Source organism: Adelges cooleyi, unplaced genomic scaffold, assembly GCF_023614345.1.
Source record: "Adelges cooleyi isolate 19-005CV unplaced genomic scaffold, UGA_ACOO_1.1 ACOO_flye_CR_arks_rails_tigmint_CR_PRNA_2, whole genome shotgun sequence".
Classification (NCBI taxonomy): Eukaryota; Metazoa; Arthropoda; class Insecta; order Hemiptera; family Adelgidae; genus Adelges; species Adelges cooleyi.
In genome coordinates this window covers 1,938,550-1,957,427 of record NW_026095860.1, presented here as the reverse complement: position 1 = coordinate 1,957,427, position 18,878 = coordinate 1,938,550, and the positions used below count along the sequence as shown (strand labels likewise).

At 32.0% G+C, this 18,878-nt stretch overlaps 2 protein-coding genes across 6 annotated transcripts in view; both read right to left on the bottom strand.

Annotated features, from left to right (window-relative positions):
- Positions 1 to 7,976, bottom strand: part of LOC126833286 (potassium voltage-gated channel protein Shaw) — a 111,088-nt gene extending 103,112 nt beyond the window's left edge. For both annotated transcript variants that reach the window (XM_050564530.1, XM_050564531.1), the window contains exon 1: positions 7,680 to 7,976. The gene's annotated coding sequence lies outside the window, so the exon portion shown is untranslated. The remainder of the gene's footprint in view (positions 1 to 7,679) is intronic.
- A 4,565-nt stretch (positions 7,977 to 12,541) lies between these two features.
- The window catches only part of LOC126833350 (potassium voltage-gated channel protein Shaw-like), a 125,811-nt gene continuing 119,474 nt past the window's right edge, over positions 12,542 to 18,878 (bottom strand). For all 4 annotated transcript variants that reach the window (XM_050564621.1, XM_050564620.1, XM_050564623.1 and 1 more), the window contains 3 exons: positions 15,768 to 15,878; positions 15,455 to 15,567; positions 12,542 to 14,418 (listed from right to left, as the gene is read on the bottom strand). In XM_050564621.1, the coding sequence (XP_050420578.1) occupies positions 14,302 to 14,418; positions 15,455 to 15,567; positions 15,768 to 15,878 (341 nt within the window). In that variant the 3' untranslated portion in view covers positions 12,542 to 14,301. The remainder of the gene's footprint in view (positions 14,419 to 15,454; positions 15,568 to 15,767; positions 15,879 to 18,878) is intronic.

The following is an 18,878-nucleotide window of genomic DNA, read 5'->3' as shown; positions in this document are numbered from 1 at the left end:
GTCATCAGCGGCATTACAATACTGGCTCGTGTCGTTTTGATGGATATATTATTTATATTGTTAAGTTATCCCAAAGACAAATATATAGGTTTGCACTGGGACGACATTTATTACAAAATGTCATTTTTGTCTAAGACGCAGTTTGACAAATACCATACACAGATTAAATAAAACCAAATAGTACGATCTAGAAAAATTGAAAAATTTGAAAAAAAACTCTAACAATCTCAGATCAGTGTGGCGGAAAAATGAAACAAATAATCTTTCTGTTCTACAGCGTGGTCAAGGTGAGTTTATCAGTAATTCTTATCGGTTTACTAGCGTGTACAATATTTTTGGCCTTTGTAATTTGGCCCTACACTGCATTAAGTTAAAACCAGTACTCTGGAGCGCACTACCGGGTTTTATTTAATCTGGGCTAATACTATCTGTTGTCTTCCATCTTCGGATGTGTTGTGTTGTTAAAATCTTACTGTCTTTCAATCCACTACCACTTGTAACACCAAACGCTACTCGTTGGAAGATCCAAGACACTCTTTAGAATCCTTAGCAGACGAGGCGAGCTATGAGAGTGTAATGTCATGAGAGACATGCGTGGTGGTAACACTGAAAAAAAACCTCGTATAATTGTAATACTTCAAACAAGTGTTTTGCATTAGGTTATTTGATTTGCACGACGGTATTACATAATGTTTTTCTTCAAAGTGATCTACGACGACATTAAAAGACCTGTGGCGTTTTCGCTCCAACGAACAGAACGCTTATCTCTTTGGCAAGTTTTCAAATGAAATGCTAAAACGCGAAAATGGAAAAAAAAAAACATAATTCGACAAACCGTTCAAGAGGACTTTTTACGAGGGAGTATTATTGTTATTATTGTATTTTTTTTTTTTTACAAAAGATATTCTAGAAAATATTAATTACAGTCGGACGGAAAAGACGCTGAGGTTGACCAATCGTTATTTTCATTACACTGTTCGGATATTTTATAGGTAAATAAAATAATATGCTGGTTAAATTTAAAATTTAAAAGTGACCCACTTAAACTACCCTTTTAAGTGATATTCCAAACGGTATTTTTGATACTTATTCAGAGTGTTAACGCAGCAGTTTGACGAGCTGTGGCCGCAATTTTAGCAAACTCGTTTAAACAGAATATTACGCCTTTGATGTGTGGAAAAACTACAATGTAGAATGGCACGCTCTAATCGAGGATAATTATCCTGGCTCGTTTAATAGGATGGATGTGTTGAAATTCAGACCGGGTTAATCGTATAATATAATATCTTAGAACGCCGCGAGTTTCTGTTTCTCACATACATTATCTTGATTAACAGTGCTTATTGTATTTCGACTACAATCCTAATGTGGAAGATGAAGGGGGTGCATTCAGACCCTTAACCCTTACAGGCAAACCAAGTGTTACCAAACCCAAATTACCACCGGGGCCATAACCGCAGCTGTGTACAGGGATATTGGAACTACCAAATAAAATATAATATGTAGAACGCCCATGTATACAGGGTTATCCAAATATTCAGGTGTTACAGATATTTTATCAACAAACAAATTGTTAAAGCAAACAGATCTTCAAATAAAATAATTATTTTTTTAAGTTATTAAACATTTGTTTTGTTTGTGTTTAATGTAAAGTACCTAATAGTTTAAAGGACAGCTTTAAATGGCAACTTAAAGAATAACTACAAAACCACTCTACATACACAACTGCTCGAATGTATAAATTAAAAATATATATATATTTTTACAACTAAGTCAATATTACTTCTAAAAAATTATATCTCATAAAAAATCAATTTGCATATTTTTAGAAGAAAACTAAAATACCTACAATATAAATTTAGTAGCCAGTAATTTTGATAGTGAAAATATGATATCAAAAAATAGTAGAAATAAATGTATTAATCAACGTTGAGACTTTTTCAGATATTATATTTTACTAGAATAATAACACACACAAATAAATGATCTTATCTGGATAGTTGTTGTATTAATTTTAATTGTAAGGGTTATATCATAGAAGAAAAATAATTACATTATCTATTACTATTAATCTAATATAATAGTAATAATATGTGCACAACAAAAAAACAACTATTTTATTAACTTATTAAACATAGAATGCTATGTTGTATCGATCACAAGTATATTTTTGTTTTTATAATGAAATTAATAAGCTAGAAAATGTTTTGTTATCTTTTATCTGGATATTATACAATGTATTTATCTATTAATACAATCAATTATATTTATATATATTTTCTACTTGATATTTTTAATTTTCATGTGATATTTTTGGTTAATTTGTTTTTCGCTATTAGGTTGTCGCTGTTTTCAACGCATCGTCCTGTTTTTGGTTACACTTTAAAACACACTTTTTGTTTTTACTCAATAATTTTCGAAATACCAACATACAATAACGTTTTTAGCCGCGCCTTTCTTTTTTTAGCTAACTCGATTTTTTCATGGAAATAATTAGTGTGACATAAAACTCGGATAACCCTGTATCTCAAGCACATTGGGATCCGTCCAAAATAGTTTCCCGTGGCATTTGTGTACGGCGCGGCGGCGGCGGCCGCCATCGGTGGTAATTAATTTAAATTGCATTCTGTCCCTCGGCTAGAACCTTATAGTGTATAACACAACAATAATATGTGCTGCACAACACTAGGAATTTCCGCCGAGAAATCTATAATTAATTTTCACCGACGGTCTATCGATCCGTTCGCCGTGGACGTTATCATCCGTCCAAATCATTTCGACACCTGTCAACCCGCAGCCGTACAGGTGCCCGTCCATAATGGCTTGGACACATGCCAGGTCTGTGCTGTGTGTGTGTGTGTGAGAGCTAAACACACGTGGTCGAATAATAATTTAGAGGCCTAAAAGTCTTTTTCCAACGTAGGACTACTTGCGAGGTTCGTGGAAATCGTCATACGAACCTAACCGAACCGTCCACCTGAAAAACCTCGTCCAACCTAACCTAACCCCAGAGGTAATCCGATTTCCAAACAATTATGTCAGTCTAATGCTATCGGGAACGCAGTTACCATTTTCTCCGCTTCACTGGAAAACATTTAATCGTGGACACGTTATCTCTTATCACTAATCTCTTACCTCTCGTCTCTAGTGTCTTAAATTTTATCTCCAACCTCTTATCACTGACTGAACGTTAGTTTCACTGAAAACACCTAGAGTCGTGGACATGTTATCTCTTATCACTTCTCCCTTATCGCTTTTTATTTATCTATTATCACTTATCTCTAATTACTTATCATTTACCACATTACTTGTATTTTATCACTGACTGAAAGCGAAAGTGGAACGCGAAAATGGTGACACGACATTTCTTGTATCCAGCCCAATAACATATCCAATTTCCATGTCAAATTTAGTGTTTGAATTTTTAATTCAGACACAACAGACAAGTCTTTGAATGAAAAGAAATAAATCAACGTTGTAAAAACAAAAAAAATGCTCTCGAAAATTACGTTTATTCATGAAAAGCATTAGGTCTAATTAAATATTATAATTATTATGATTAGATTTTTAGTTATGATTAAACAGGTCAATAATAAAGTTCTTTACAATGACTTTATTTTATTCATTCAAGTAGTTTTATATTTTGGTGTATCTTATTTTGTATCATTTATTCCGACGAAAAAAATACGTTTGCAATACAAAACAATATGATTTAATTTATTTCAACATAAAACGTTATGTTTTGTCGATCGAAAGAAGAATTTTTTTTTTTGTATATTAAAATAAAAAGATAAAAAAACTATAAAAATGCGTTTGTTTTGTAACGATTATTACTTTGTTTGTGTATCTTTTTTTTTATTTTATAAAATATAAAGTGAGTATTTCATCGAGAATAAGACGTTTGTCTTTTCATAAAATAATTGCAGTTTTGTAGAGAACATTTTTCGTTATTATGTTTTATAATGTCTTACAGTGTTATGAAACTACTAAATATCATACCTCTTTTAGTATTCTCCAGAGGTCTATCAACTTTTAAAACTTATAAATAGTAACGTATACATTTAGTTAAATTTTAAAATTAAGAATAATTTGCTGAAAGTTTTGAGTGGTCGATAACAATTGTTAGATAATATTACTTTTAAAATGATTAAAATTTAATGTCTAAGCTGTAGGAAGAGTGAAGTGTAATATTATTTTTATATACACGATGCGTGTATGAACATAATACATACTTACTATAGGACTCACTTTTTATTGTATTCTATATTAGTTTTGAGTAAATTGTATTACTAGTTTACTTGTTTTTAGTTACGTCATCAATACTTTTATACATATGTTGCTAACTTTTGTTGTCGAAACTGTTTTTTTTTTTTAATAATTGGTTGTACAGATTTAATATTTCAATACTAAATGGGTAAATTGGAAAAAAATTATCTACATTATCTAGTTGATTCGTTTAAACTCTTTTATCTAGGTTTTTAATATTGTTTTATCTATTGAAGTAATCTAGATAAATAACTAAACGATATAAAATTAATAAATTAAAGTTAATTATATTTTATCCTCCTCTAGATAAAGCCAATATGCTATCTGAGTTTAATCCCGAATAATCTATAATACTATTATGATCTATCATAGACATTACAATTATTTTAAGACTTACAACAATATGTAAGCGAACAGGTACAGTTAAATAATTCTCAGACATTTTTTGTTAAATACTTTGAGTTGTTGAGATTTTATTTATTTGTTAATCAAGAATAATCATTTCTATAAACATAATACCTTTCATATTATATTGTATAAAATGATACATTACAGCTTATAAGATTAAACCTAACACAGTAGTCGCCAGTTTAAGTATTATACAAGACAGATATATAAATATGGTACAATTCTCATATTTCCATAAAAGAGTTTTGAGGAAAAACATTCATACATGCAACAACTATTTCGTACAAAAATAGAAAAAGTAAGCGTGACTGCGAATGTTGTAGTATTTTTCATAGCAATATCAGAGAGGAATATTACAATATTATAATACAACAACAAAATACACTAAAGAAATGAAAAATAAAATGAATTTAAACTTCATAAACGATTTTTGGCTTTGTTCTTTTTATGTAAAACGTCAAAGTAAATGCACTGCATAGCGAAAAAAAAAAATACTCAATTTACTTTGACAAAGAAAAACAAGTTTTTGGAAATAATGGCATATTCATAAACGTTTGCTTTGCGACAAAACAAATTATTCGCAAAACGTTATTGCCAATATTTTATTACTCGAGTCGTATACAAGAGACTAATAGTTTTTTTATAGGAAACAATTTTTTTGTTATTTGCCCGTCTATCTTGTATTTGAACAATAATAATGTGAACGTGTGGGACTTCAAGGTCCACGTTAAACCCCTCGATGATGATTAATAAGTGCCAATATTATTTTAGGCCGGTCGATTAGCCGAGTTGTTTTATGTCCATGCAATGATATTTTTTTGTGTTATTCATCAATTGCCCGCTTCTGAGGCGTTTTTCTTTATAGTGCGTTCGGTTAATGTACTTGGTTAAATAATTGAACTATAGGTGGTGCGCAACCGGCGGTAAATATAAAATTGACTCGATATATTATTATTATGTTTTAAGCTTCGATGCAAAGCGAGAAGGTATTGGTTTTACTCTGATGTGTGTTTTTTTTTTATCTGTATACAATGTAACTTCTCGGTGCATAGTGGGGACGGAGCATAGTTGGGTCGGGGCATAGTGGTGACGGGGAGGTCACAGGTTTACAGGAATTTTTAAATCTGAAAGTGATAAAATCACTTTCGAAAAAACGCTTCGATGCAAATCGGTAGTTAGTATTTTCAAGCCAGTACAGTCCAAACCAAGCACAGTATAAACCAGCAAAGTTAGAAAGTTTTAAATGAAGGTTCTGTATTTACAAATGAGCATCAAAGCGTTTATTTGAAAGCTATTTTATTCAATTTTATCACTTTTATTTATAATAATTCTTGTAGACCTGTGACCTCTCCGTTTCCTCATTGCTTTGATTACATTATGCCAATACTCTACTGTACTAGTCCTTTCGGATAAAATCACTTTCAAATTAACGCTTTGATGCTCATTTGTAAATACAGAACCTTCATTTAAAACTTTCTAACTTTGCTGGTTTATACTGTGCTTGGTTTGGACTGTACTGGCTTGAAAATACTAACTACCGATTTGCATCGAAGCGTTTTTTCGAAAGTGATTTTATCACTTTCATATTTAAAAATTCCTGTAAACCTGTGACCTCCCCGTCACCACTATGCCCCGACCCCACTGAATTGGTTTTTTTTTTTTATGGAAGTACCTAAACTTAATAACATAGTGTGCGTACGGCGGGTTAATCCGTGCGTTTTCGGCCGCCAAAACCGGCGATATTATTATAATGCATAGTGTTGTAACGGGGCGAACAGGGAATAAAGATTAGAAATTCCATTTTCAGATAGTGCACGTGACCCTTCGAAATGGCGAACCCGGTCGTTTTAATAATATATTATAGACTTATAATGCGAGCGCGTTTTATTTTATAGTGCACGCGGGCTATTGGCCGGACACGGGTTTTTTTAAAATTTTTTTTTAACCGTGCTGACGCCCTCAGACCGGTGTGTAATGCTACCGTTGTTCTTGAGTAGATAAAAAATAAAATATAAAAAAAAATAAAAAAAAATAACTATTGCACACAAGAACTTGTATACGCAGTTCCAAGTTGGCTCAAATTCGGTATATGTTTCAACGATATTCCATCCACATCCCCTATGTGATACAACCCTTACGACTTAACCCTTTACAGCCCAAGACGGTATAAATTCAAAACAATAATTGTGAAAAGGGATTGGTTTAAGGGTGGATTGGTTTAATGTAGTACAAAAATTTACTTAGTGCGACGTCTAACGTGAATTTCCCGGCTCGTCACAGAACTGTCACATGAGGCTATAAAAGGGTTAAGAGTTAAAAAACCAAGAACAACTTGTTGGAATTTCGAATGATCGATGTAACTAGTTTTGGATAGTCACTTTTGTAGCGATTAGAGTATAAGATCTAGGACGGTAACAAAACGGTGGATACCCATCTTCTGTCCTGGAATTTTTAAACTTTAATAACTCCAAAAAGTGAGTGTCCAAAATCGACCATTGACCAGTTAAAAATTGTCCGAAAATGATTGACAATTTAATAAGTTACAATAACCTACATACAAAGGACGTTTCTATTTAAGTTTCAGAAGTTGTTGGAGCTTCGGGAATTACTGAAAAAGCACAAATACTTATCACAATAAGCAAACGTTTTCTTAAAAAAAAAAAAAGCCACAGAGTTGCAATTTTATTGATCTTGGATTCAAATCTTTACAATGCCGCAGAAGAGATCGATGAAAATTAAAAATTCAAACCTCAACAATAATTTTTTATTTTTTTGTCTACATACTATTATGGCATTTAAAACATAGTCCATATTATACTCCTTTTACGTACAACCGATGAAAATGGAAATTTCCTAACTATTGAAGTACACCCTCTTCCCCCTCCCTCACCCCCAGACATGGACTAGACAAAGTACGGCTCGGTTTTAGCGTAGGAAGAAAGTAAAAAAAAAAAAATATTATAATAATATTATATTCTTAATAATAATATAATATTCCAACGTACTTTGGGTTTACGCATCGTCGCCATGCCGTCTCGGCTTGGCCGCCTTTGACCGTGGGAATTTGCCAAAATTTCAATATAATATCCACAACGACGACCGGAAGTACGATGACCGCCGCCGGGCGGCAAAACGGAAATGCCGGGAAATAAATTAAATTATATTATATTTTCGAAGGAGATAAAATATGTAAATCTATAACGACAACGGCAAATATTATTATTATTGTGTACGGCACGACACGAAGAGGCGAAAAGTCGGTTTTGCGGTAATTAAATAAGTATTAAAAAAAAACCCAAAAAAAAAAAAAAGACACCACCGAAACCAAAAAAAACCCAAACACGGACGCGCTTTTGGCTGGTAAACTACACCAAGCACACACAACACAACACACGAGTGTATAACAATAACGTTGATGTTATAGTACCGCATTCGACGGCGGCTGTAACGGCACTGCGCTCTTGTTGGGACTTGCGCTCGGCTTTCGGGCCAAAAGCACCGACAGCCGCAGCCAACGACGCGCGTAACCGTGGTAACCGGTACCGCGGTACCGGTAACCTCCGGTCGGTCCGTACGATTTGCTAGCGTATTCTTCGGCGACGATCTCCGGATAATTGTCGAAAAGATAATAATAATAATAATCATGGACGAAAACTGTGTTCTAAAATGCACGCCTACGTTTTTAATATTTCCAATAAAGGCTATGAAAAAAAGAAAAAAATACATACAATTTTTTTTAGAAAAACAATCGAATTAGTTCCAAAATTTGCGCCGAGTGTTTTATTAGCTAAGGTACACTTAAACCGTCCCCTTCCAATCGAGACGGTTAGGTTACTTAGAATTTCGTTTTCCAGAGTTGGCAACGTTGCTGGAACGCCGGCACAAAGGTAACATTGACTGCATTTGGCTTATTTCATTTCTTGCTGATATATTTTTTTATCTGCAAGTGTCTTTTCTTTGAAGGTCCTTTAAGAGCCTTGTCTAAGGCGAACCCTATGCTTAGTCATAAACCAAAAAAAATTGACTTTTTTTTAAAGTGAAACAATGGATGTCAATATTTCTAGGTTCCAGAGACAAAATTGAAATTGTTGCAGAGAAAATTGGTGTCTTACGTGAAATGGATCACCCTGTTTAAACAATCAAAACAAATCAAATAACACGTGAATTGAAACAGAGATAGGTATTATGTTATTTTTTTATTCGAACAATTATCATTTGTCAATCGAATAATGTTCGACTATGTAATTGCCATAGTTGGACCTCGGGGTTTAATCTCGGAAGGTTAAGTTATTTTACCCTCAAAAGAACTACATCTAAAATATTTATAGTATTCCCCTAACCCCGCTGATAGAGGTAGCGTATAAATAAATCAGTTCAAAGACCAAAAAAAAAGAAGCCTACCTTTTTTTTTTAGCCTGTAAATAAATAACACCGTAAAAGCAATACTTTTATATATTATGTTTTGCTCGTAGGTTTCATTTTATTTGTCGGCCTGTGAAGTATTTATCGACAAACCTTCATGGCAGCAACACACATATTAAACCGATCTGTGTTGTTGTTACATGACCGCATGGTATTTGGGCAAGTGGCCCGTCGGAATGTGTCCGGATGTTGACCACAATACAGGGTGATCCGTTTAACGCGAGACACTAATTTCCTCTTAAAACTTGTGAGCAGTGCATTTGCTTTGGCGTTTCACATAAAAATAACAGAGTATAATTCACGAGTCGAAAACCGTTCGTGAAGTTTAAATTCGTTTGTATTTTCATTTCTTTACAGTATTTTGTTGTTGTATTATAATATTGTAATATCCCTCTCTGATATTGCTATGAAAAATACTACAACATTCGCAGTCACGCTTACTTTTTCTATTTTTGTACGAAATAGTTATTGCATGTATGAATGTTTTTCCTCAAAACAGTTTTATGGAAATATGAGAATTGTACCATATTTATATATCTGTCTAGTATAACGCTTAAGCTGACGACTACTGTGTTAGGTTTAATCTTATTGGCTGCAATGTATTATTTTATACAATACAATATGAAAGGTATTATGTTTATAGAAATGATTATTCTTGATTAACAAATAAAAAATAAAACTCAAATAAATAAAATCTCAACAACTCAAAGTATTTAACGAAAAAATGTCTGAGAATAATTTAACTGTACCTGTTCGCTTACATATGGTTGTATGTCTTAAAATAATTGTAATGTCTGTGATATATCCTAATAGTATTATAGATTATTCGGGATTAAACTCAGATAGCATATTGGCTTTATCTAAAGAAAGATAAAATATAACTAACTAACATTTATTCATTTTATATCGTTTAGTTATTTATCTAGATTACTTCAATAGATAAAACAATGTTAAAAACCTAGATAAAAAAGTTTAAACGAATTATATAGATGTAGATAAATTGTTTCAAATTTACCCGTTTAGTATTGAAATATTAAATCTATACAACCAATTATTAAAAAAAAACAGTTTCGACCACAAAAGTTAGCAAAATATGTATGAAAGTATTGATGAAGTAACTAAAAACAATAAATTAGAAATATAATTTACTCAAAACTAATATAGAGTACAATAAAAAGTGAGTCCTATAGTAAGTATGTATTATATTCATACACGATGCATGCATATAACAATAATACTACACTCCACTCTTACCCCAGTCTAATGAATAAATTTTAATCATTTTAAATGTAATATAATCCAAAACTTGTTGTCGACCAGTCAAAACTTTCATAAAATGATTCTTAATTTCAAAGTTTAATTAAAATCATACGTTTTGTATAAGTTTCAAAAGTTGATAGACCTCTGGAGAATACTAAAAGAGGTATGATAATTGGTAATTTTATAATAATGTAAAATATTATAAAACATATTAATTACATTGACTTTTGAACTTTTACAATTACACTGTATAACACTACTAGGGTCAGACTTTTCATTAATCAATGAAACTTGATCGTGTGAGCTTCATTTCGGATATGAACAGAACTCTGTGACATTTTATTTGTATTGCTGTTAGTCTGTCTGGAGACAATCATTATTAGTCATATACTAACAGGAGTTGATGCCAAAACGAAACCCAATAAAGATCCCACTTCATCTACGCTGAAAATGAAAAGGAGTATTGTTTTGTCGTTGTAAGCGAGATAACGATAACGGATAAAGAGCTCATTATGTGATGTTGTTATTGTTCAATTTGACATCAAAGTGTGTTCAAACCGAAACTCTATCCCTCTAAAATACCGCTGTCAACGTTCACAAACGAACAAATGTCTTAATGTCTAATAAGAGAATTGTCAAGCCAACATGGCGGATGTAATAAAAAAAAAAAACATTTTGAAGACATTTTAATTTATGTTATTTCACTGTATTATCTATTTGAATTAAGTATCAAAACACATCATTGCAATAACGATACCTTTTCAGCAGCGCTTTGAAGTTATTATGTGTGGCTAGCGAAAATATTAAAATAAACATAATATTGTTGACGGAATTATTAAATTTTTTTTTTTTTTTTATCTGCATGTGCATCTTAGAATAACTTGCTTATGGTATTTTGTACCTGTTGAACTAAAACAACAATGTAACGTGATTAGTATTTACAATGATCGTCATTATTACTCATAATCCCTATGACTATTCATACATATAATATATTCTTATAGATACTTAAATTCTTATATTATATCCTTTGATATAATTATAATTGATATATAATTTGAATATGTTCGTTTGATTTGGCATTCGGATAATATTTCACAATATCAATGTTTAAATTCTGTTCAAAACAGTTTTTTAAGATATTTATGCTATAATTATTGTGGTCTTCAAAGACACCCTCATTCAGGATATGACGATGTAAGCAATTCGTTTAAGATTATGTCATTAAATAAAAGATTTCGATTGCTTAACTTACATTTTTTTATATATATTACTTATTAATCAAATTGATTGTCCTGAACTTGTTGAAAGTTTAAATTTCAAAATCAATTCTTTTAATTCTAGAAATAAATCCCTATTTTACACCTTCATTTCTTCTAATACATACAATATGCACTCTCCTGCAAATAAACCTATGTTGGCTGGTAACTCTGTGTGCAATATTGATTTATTTAATACGCCACTCTTTGAGTTAACAAGTGCATTATAAAAAATATAAATTAAGTATATTTTATCGAATTTTCTTTTCAACTTTATTTTACTTGGACATGTACTTATATACTTGGATTTACAGTTATATATATTTCTTTTTTATGGTTTTTGAAGTTGTTTTAAGTCGACCCGCTCGTATTATTATCACTTCATATTATTTTCTACATTAAAACAAAAACAATGCATTTAATTTTAGGTGTTAACATTGACACAAGTAGGTTTTCTTCGAAAAGTCTAACGCACAAGTATTTTTGTTTGAACTAAATAAATCTTGGCACAAATCACCGGGTTTAGCTTTATATTGAAGTTCGTTGTAATAAATAACCAAGTCAACAATATAGTTGACAAAACAACACCAAGCACATGATCTCTGCTTATTGAGGGGAGCGTCATAATTTAAAAAAACCATAATAATTTGACACACAAAAAAAATGTCAAATTGTTTTTTATACACAACGATTCGGTAAAATAATTTTCATCACATTATATTTATTTACAACATTTCAACTATAACAAAGAAATACAAAGTATTGTACAACGATGAAACTAAAACTAATACATCACGTGTACAATAATTATTTTGTGCTTTAGGCACGAACAAATTTATATAGCGAAAAAATAACTTGAATCATTACATTTTTTTATACTTGTAAAATTGACAAAATTGACAATTTAAAGGGGAACAACGTTGCAAATGCAATGAAACGTAACAACTTTACAGGTAAGAACGATAAACCGTTTATAACTAAAATTATATAGTATAGTTTTAAATGACTTCCCGTTAAATTCTCAAAAATAAATGCGAAATTTAGATTTTTTTTTTTTGATTAATTTTAACAATATACACTTACGATTTAATAGTACAATAATAATGAAAGATATTAAAACGTTAAAATACTACATTTTTCAACTAAATAATTATAATATATTATTAAAAAAGAACATTTTTAAAATATAGGATGCTTAAAAAACTGTTTATAACAATAATAATTTTATACTTGGAAAAAATATCACAGAACATTCAAAGTCAATAATAGTGTGAATCAAACGATGTAGATAAATAATTAACTATACAACAGCTATACGTGGACCACTACATCATTGTAAGCAGGTACTCTTATTGTTCTTGTCCGCTTTATCCACTTTAACCGGATCTTATGTCCATGTACATGATAACTTTATGATTTACAAAAACACAAAATAGCAACTGAATATAGTATTTTATAAGATATACATGTATATTTTTTTTTTTATTTAGAACATTTAAGGTGTTTATCTTCTCAAAGTGTATATTTAACAAGAACAATATTATGGTACTAGTAAAACAGTATAGTATATTATAGATGTATGGTTCAAAACAAAGATGTGGCCTTTAAGCAAATCTGAAGTGGACGTTTTTGAATGTGTTGATTTTTTTATTGAAACATTAGATATAAGGTCATTGAAATCCGTGCCTGTATTGTTTTGCAATAGTTAAGTGTGCCAACAACAAAGGTCTGCCTTGATGAACTCTATTATTATAATAGTGGTTTTATCTAGAGTGTGATGGGACTTTGGTCGTGCGACGTCGCACAGTAGTTCAAAATCAAAAATTATCTGCCAAATTTTTGTTCTCATTTAAAATAATAGAAATTAGAACTGGGGTTTTGCCCAGTTATTTTTGATTTGAAACCAATGCGCGTCGCCATCTAACTTGATCGGGTCGACCTTTTCAGCGGCAAACAGTAACAGGTAGATAGCGTTAAGTGTACAACAAACGGTGCCGACATTTTTTTATTTTGGTGCAATAATAATTGAATAGGTCATTTCAAAATCGACACGAGTGATTGTTTTTACAAAAACGACTTTTTGCAGTTCTGCAGGGTCTGCACTTGTGCTTAAGAAAAACAATTCACGAGGTTGTGCAATAATAGCAATTACATTTCGGTGTTTGTTTTTTCAATTTTTTTCAATTTTTTTTTTACTCTTTGTATTTTTTATTTACCAAAAATCATTGCAGTCAAGCATATGGTAGTCTGCTTACCTACACCAAAGACCGGGCATTGTAGAAGAAATAACGAAGACTAGAATGAAACAGGCTGGACATGTATGGCGCAAGTGTGATGTACCTGATTCTCAATATTATCCACGCGCAGGAAGGTATTTCCTAAGAACAGAGACCTTTGCATTGGGATGGCGAGATAAAGTTAAAAACTAAGAATGTGAAAAACTTAAGTTTGGAGTTGATAGGACAACGTCTGCGACCAACAGCTAGGAGTGGAGAGACTTATGCTTGTCGGGATGGTCTTCATATTGGTCGTTCCTACACCACAAAGGACAAGAAGTAGCTGGCCGTATCTTAAGCATGCATTTAAGAATTAGCGAAAGCGACTTGTGTCGTTTTTGAAATGACCCGTTCAATATTATTGTTATAGTAAAGTACATGCACGAGACATTATCGTGTGAGCAAAACGTTTATGAAGACGAAGGGTTGACCGAGTCGATCCCGGACGAGTTGGGCAGCGACGAAGTCCTCTGCATGACGATGTCGTGAGGTTTGGAGTCTTCGCCCAGAGACACTAATAGACTTGGCTGTGAAAAAAAAAAAAACCATTACCAATTAACGTTATTCATTATACGCCTCGTTGTAAAATACTGCCAAGAAAATGAGTATTTTTTTTTTTTTTTAAGATTTTCACGTATAATTTTCTAAGAAAAAAAAACCTCTCTCCGTTTGATCTGTTCTACACGCCCAACTGACTGAAAATAGTTTTCAAACGTTATTATATGCCTAAAAGTCGTACGCCCATATTTCTACAGAGTGATTCGTGCGACGCAAACCGCGAAAATAGTCACATGTGTAATTTATAATATTAAATGCCACGTCATGCCATCATTTTGTACACGATCAGATTGCTCCTGACAAAATATTAACGCGTTAATTATATTGCAAACACTGTAGCTGGTATATCTGTAGCTATGCAGTACACATTGTACTTGTGCGATTATATCAAATGATAATACACTGACATTGTATTTTTTTGTCGGTCGAAGCTCGAATTAAAATAATATACACTGTTAAGATGGGAGCTGTAGATAACTATTTTGCATTCAAGTCAAATGTGTTGAAAATGCCAAACACGAGTGAAATATTATCACAAGGTATTGTTACCTTAAAAATATATTCCGTTATTCACAAGCATACATTAACCTTTTTTCGGTTGATTTGTTTATAGCCATTTCCTCTATACTTGTGTCAATGTCTATGGTTGATCTTACAATGATTTTGGCATAAAGATAAGTCACTTGAAAAAGCGACATTGGAATATAGTGTTGTATGCTAAATGATGATTTTCGGAGAAATGTCATTTAATCCTCAGTAAGCTACGAGGATCACACTTTGGTGTCTCCCAACATTGATACCTCACTCTTCTGTCAAGTTTTGAGCTCAGACGGGGTAGGAATGATTTGGGAAATATATTTTTAAAGAGTTGACAACCAAGACCAACCATAACGTTGACTTTGTCTGGAAAGCAGTAGTTTATTATTAGTATAAACGATAGGCGATAGAATGAATTTGTGAATGTGGTTTCCAACTACTTTTTACTTGACTCGGTTTTTTTTTTACCTGTAATGGGAGGAAAACCGACTCGATGGTAGCTGCTCGTGGCTGAAGCGGTGCTGGGGCCACTGTTCCACCTCGACCGTTCAACACGCTTCCAGAAAACGTATCTTGTGAACCTGATGTGGAAAATCAAAGATAATTAAACATAATACTGTAATTGAAGTAATTGAGATATTAGAAATTATAGAAATTCATTTATCTCCTCCCGTTGAACTTTGTGTACGAATATATTGTTGTGTTATTTTGGAAATTCGATTAAAACCCAATACATTATTCATTGTGCGACTCGAGTTTATTACAAATAGTAAATACTTGCCCGAAGAGGATTTCGGCGGTGAATTGTACGGCAAAAACGACGGCGAAGGTATGCCCGGAATTTGAGGCGCTTGAAATGCTAGACTCAGTACGTTCATACCGTTCATATTACCTGTTAAATTAAAAAACCGTTGATAAAACATATACAACACTCGACAAAGTAATATAGTACAACAATATATTATGTAAATTCGATAATATGGTTATGACTAACATAGTAAAAATATATAACTTAGTATAAACGCTCTGTACCCTGCAACGAAGTAATCAAGGAGCCCAACGACAGTGTGATCACTTTTAATAATAATAAATAATTTCGTATGCACAGTATTATAATAGATCAATAGATAAGTTTAAATTTACAATGATATTATGATAATGTGATAATATTAATATTGTTGAGTCATGTTATGTTTTGTATCACATTCAGGTTCTAGAAAAATGTAGTTTCGTTTTTCTGGTCACACTGCGGCTCGCCTTTTCGTTCACTTCATAATATAATACTCGGTAAATTGTCTATACGAGACGTTTAATTTAATTCATTCTGGACTCCTGAAAAATAGTACAATACAATTTGAAGAAAAAAACAAACATCTAATAAAAGTTCAACAGAATGATGTCCATTGGTTTTTTATCAGTCAGACTCTGTTCTCGGCTAAGTCTGTTTGGATGAATTGTTTTTTCAATCAAAATGTTTAAGGTATTATTACAAACGAGGATTTTTTCCATTTTAACAGTAACCTGACCAGTATCTTAGCACCAACAGACTATACTGTAGTGAATTTCTCAATGTTCTTAGATATTTTAAATAAATTGGGTATATTAAGTTATTTTCTGCCAAGGTCCAGAATACAACAATACACTAGTGGACCTATCGTTTAGGAAAAAATAATCCTCCATTAAGGAGATAAAACGGATACACAATTTATATTTGTGGAAGTAAAATTGGAAGACCTTCGGCGAACTCATTATAATAACAACGTCCATTATAGAGTACACCGTTTTTGAGCCCAACAAAATAATATGCCTAAGCCGAGCACGTAACAACGAAAATCGATAGGTATATATTTATTTTTAACAGTCGTTAAATGTATAAAACTGCTAACGACAAGCAAAATTGTTGTCTCTTATGCGAATCTGCGGATACTGAACTCACCTGTGGTATTGTCGGTATTATTGAAAACATCTGTTTCGATTAACTACTAGCGCTCCTATCCGTGGATCAAGGTAACAACCAATCGTAATGCGGCATTATTTTGTAACTGTAGTTGTAATCAAAATGTATGTAAATGTTGTCCGCTTGGAACGCCACTAGTCGGTACCTTCGAGATTTCGACATTTTTATCGAATTAACATGGAAAAAACTATTCGCATATTCGCGTCGAATCGTTTGAAGGTGACGAATAGATTAAATTCAACACTTTACCGAGCTTTAACGATTTATACCGGACTCGTTTTAAACTGCACTGTGTCGGGGCTGTATTATGGGGCTCAGTTTTTAATAATAGCCACGCAAAACGAAACGAAGCAAAACCAACACAAAGTTGCTATTGAAATGAAGAAATGAAAAATATTTATACGTATATAATATGTTGAAACATACATCGTGGCTTTTTTATAATTTTTTTTTTTTTTTTGAGAGTTCTCCGAGTGGTTATCTCGAGTGTGATTTTGTCCGGACGGTCGCTTAGACGCATGAATAGTGAAAAGGGTCGTTTAATAAAAATAAAAATAAGGTCGCAAAATCTCCGGTCGAGCTCATCGTCGTCACCCCCGGAAAATAGTGGGAAAATAAAATACACATTGCTTTTAACAGCAATCTCTCTGGGAAATGCCCTAAAGCAATACTCCACAACTGCTGCTTTACTATACACAGTAACAGGCCCGGCGATAATAATATTAATTAATTCTATTTTAATTTCAAAACGAATCTAATCTGCGCCGATGAAACGGTAAAACCGGTAGAGTACTTGGACTTTATGTGAAAACACGATTTTGGTATCAATAAAATATGTAAAATCTCTTTGTGGCTATTCTACAAGATTACCGTTTGTCAGCATAAAAAATTGATGTTGATACAATGCGAAACATTTGAATTTTAAATATTCCAAAATTGATCTGACTTTAAGACGTATAAAACCACAGTATTTTTAACGTGTATCGAGTAGTTGATTATTGTATTACTTTAATGTGTTATTAGAAATGATATTGGATTTAGAAATAAAACAGTTGTTTGTCTCTCCACAACAACAACCGAAATAAGGACACGTGGTACTACCATTTTATCGGCGAATCTGTCCGATTTCTCAAGCTCTTGTTTGTCAAGCAGAGAGAAAATGACAGTTGAAATTTAATGAAAAAAAATATGTTATGTTCATAACACGTTTGTTGACATGATTCATTTTATGTGCGCATGTAAATATTGAAGAAAATGTCTGTACAAACAAACATCATTATTTGTTAGTTGAAAATTGAAATTCGCATATTTTTTTAACGCTACCAAACTTACTGAATAGTTTTGTACGCAATTTTCTGTTTTAAAATTTAACGGAACACACACACCGATATACGATACCTGCATTTTATATTTTGTACAAATTATAGTAATTTCATAATAAGTAGTTACTTGAGTTTTTAACCGTATTCGTGTAGCATTATGATAGATGTTAGTTGGATACATTTGATAATAGTGTAATTATTTAACACCTTTTGGTTATCTCCTCGTTGATATTTGTAGGTACATCTACATGGCATTACAGAGTACTGTTATAATATTTTATTAAGTCAATATGAAATTAAAAATATATTTATGTTTGTTTTGTACACATTTTGTATTAGTGTAAAATAATAACATTAAATACGAATCGGTCAAACAATCCTCTCGAGTCGTATACATTGCATCATCTTAAAGCCTAAGGTTTAAGGGATTAATCAATATCCTGAAGCTTATCGAGGGTTTACCTAACCGTCGCATACATAATATTATGTACAATTATTATTAATTATGTACAGAACAATTAGTTTTGTAAGCGCTTATAAGGTAAGATTAAGACAAATAAAATCGATCGACTAAATTTATTAAAACGTCGGGTATATTATTTTTATTTATTTA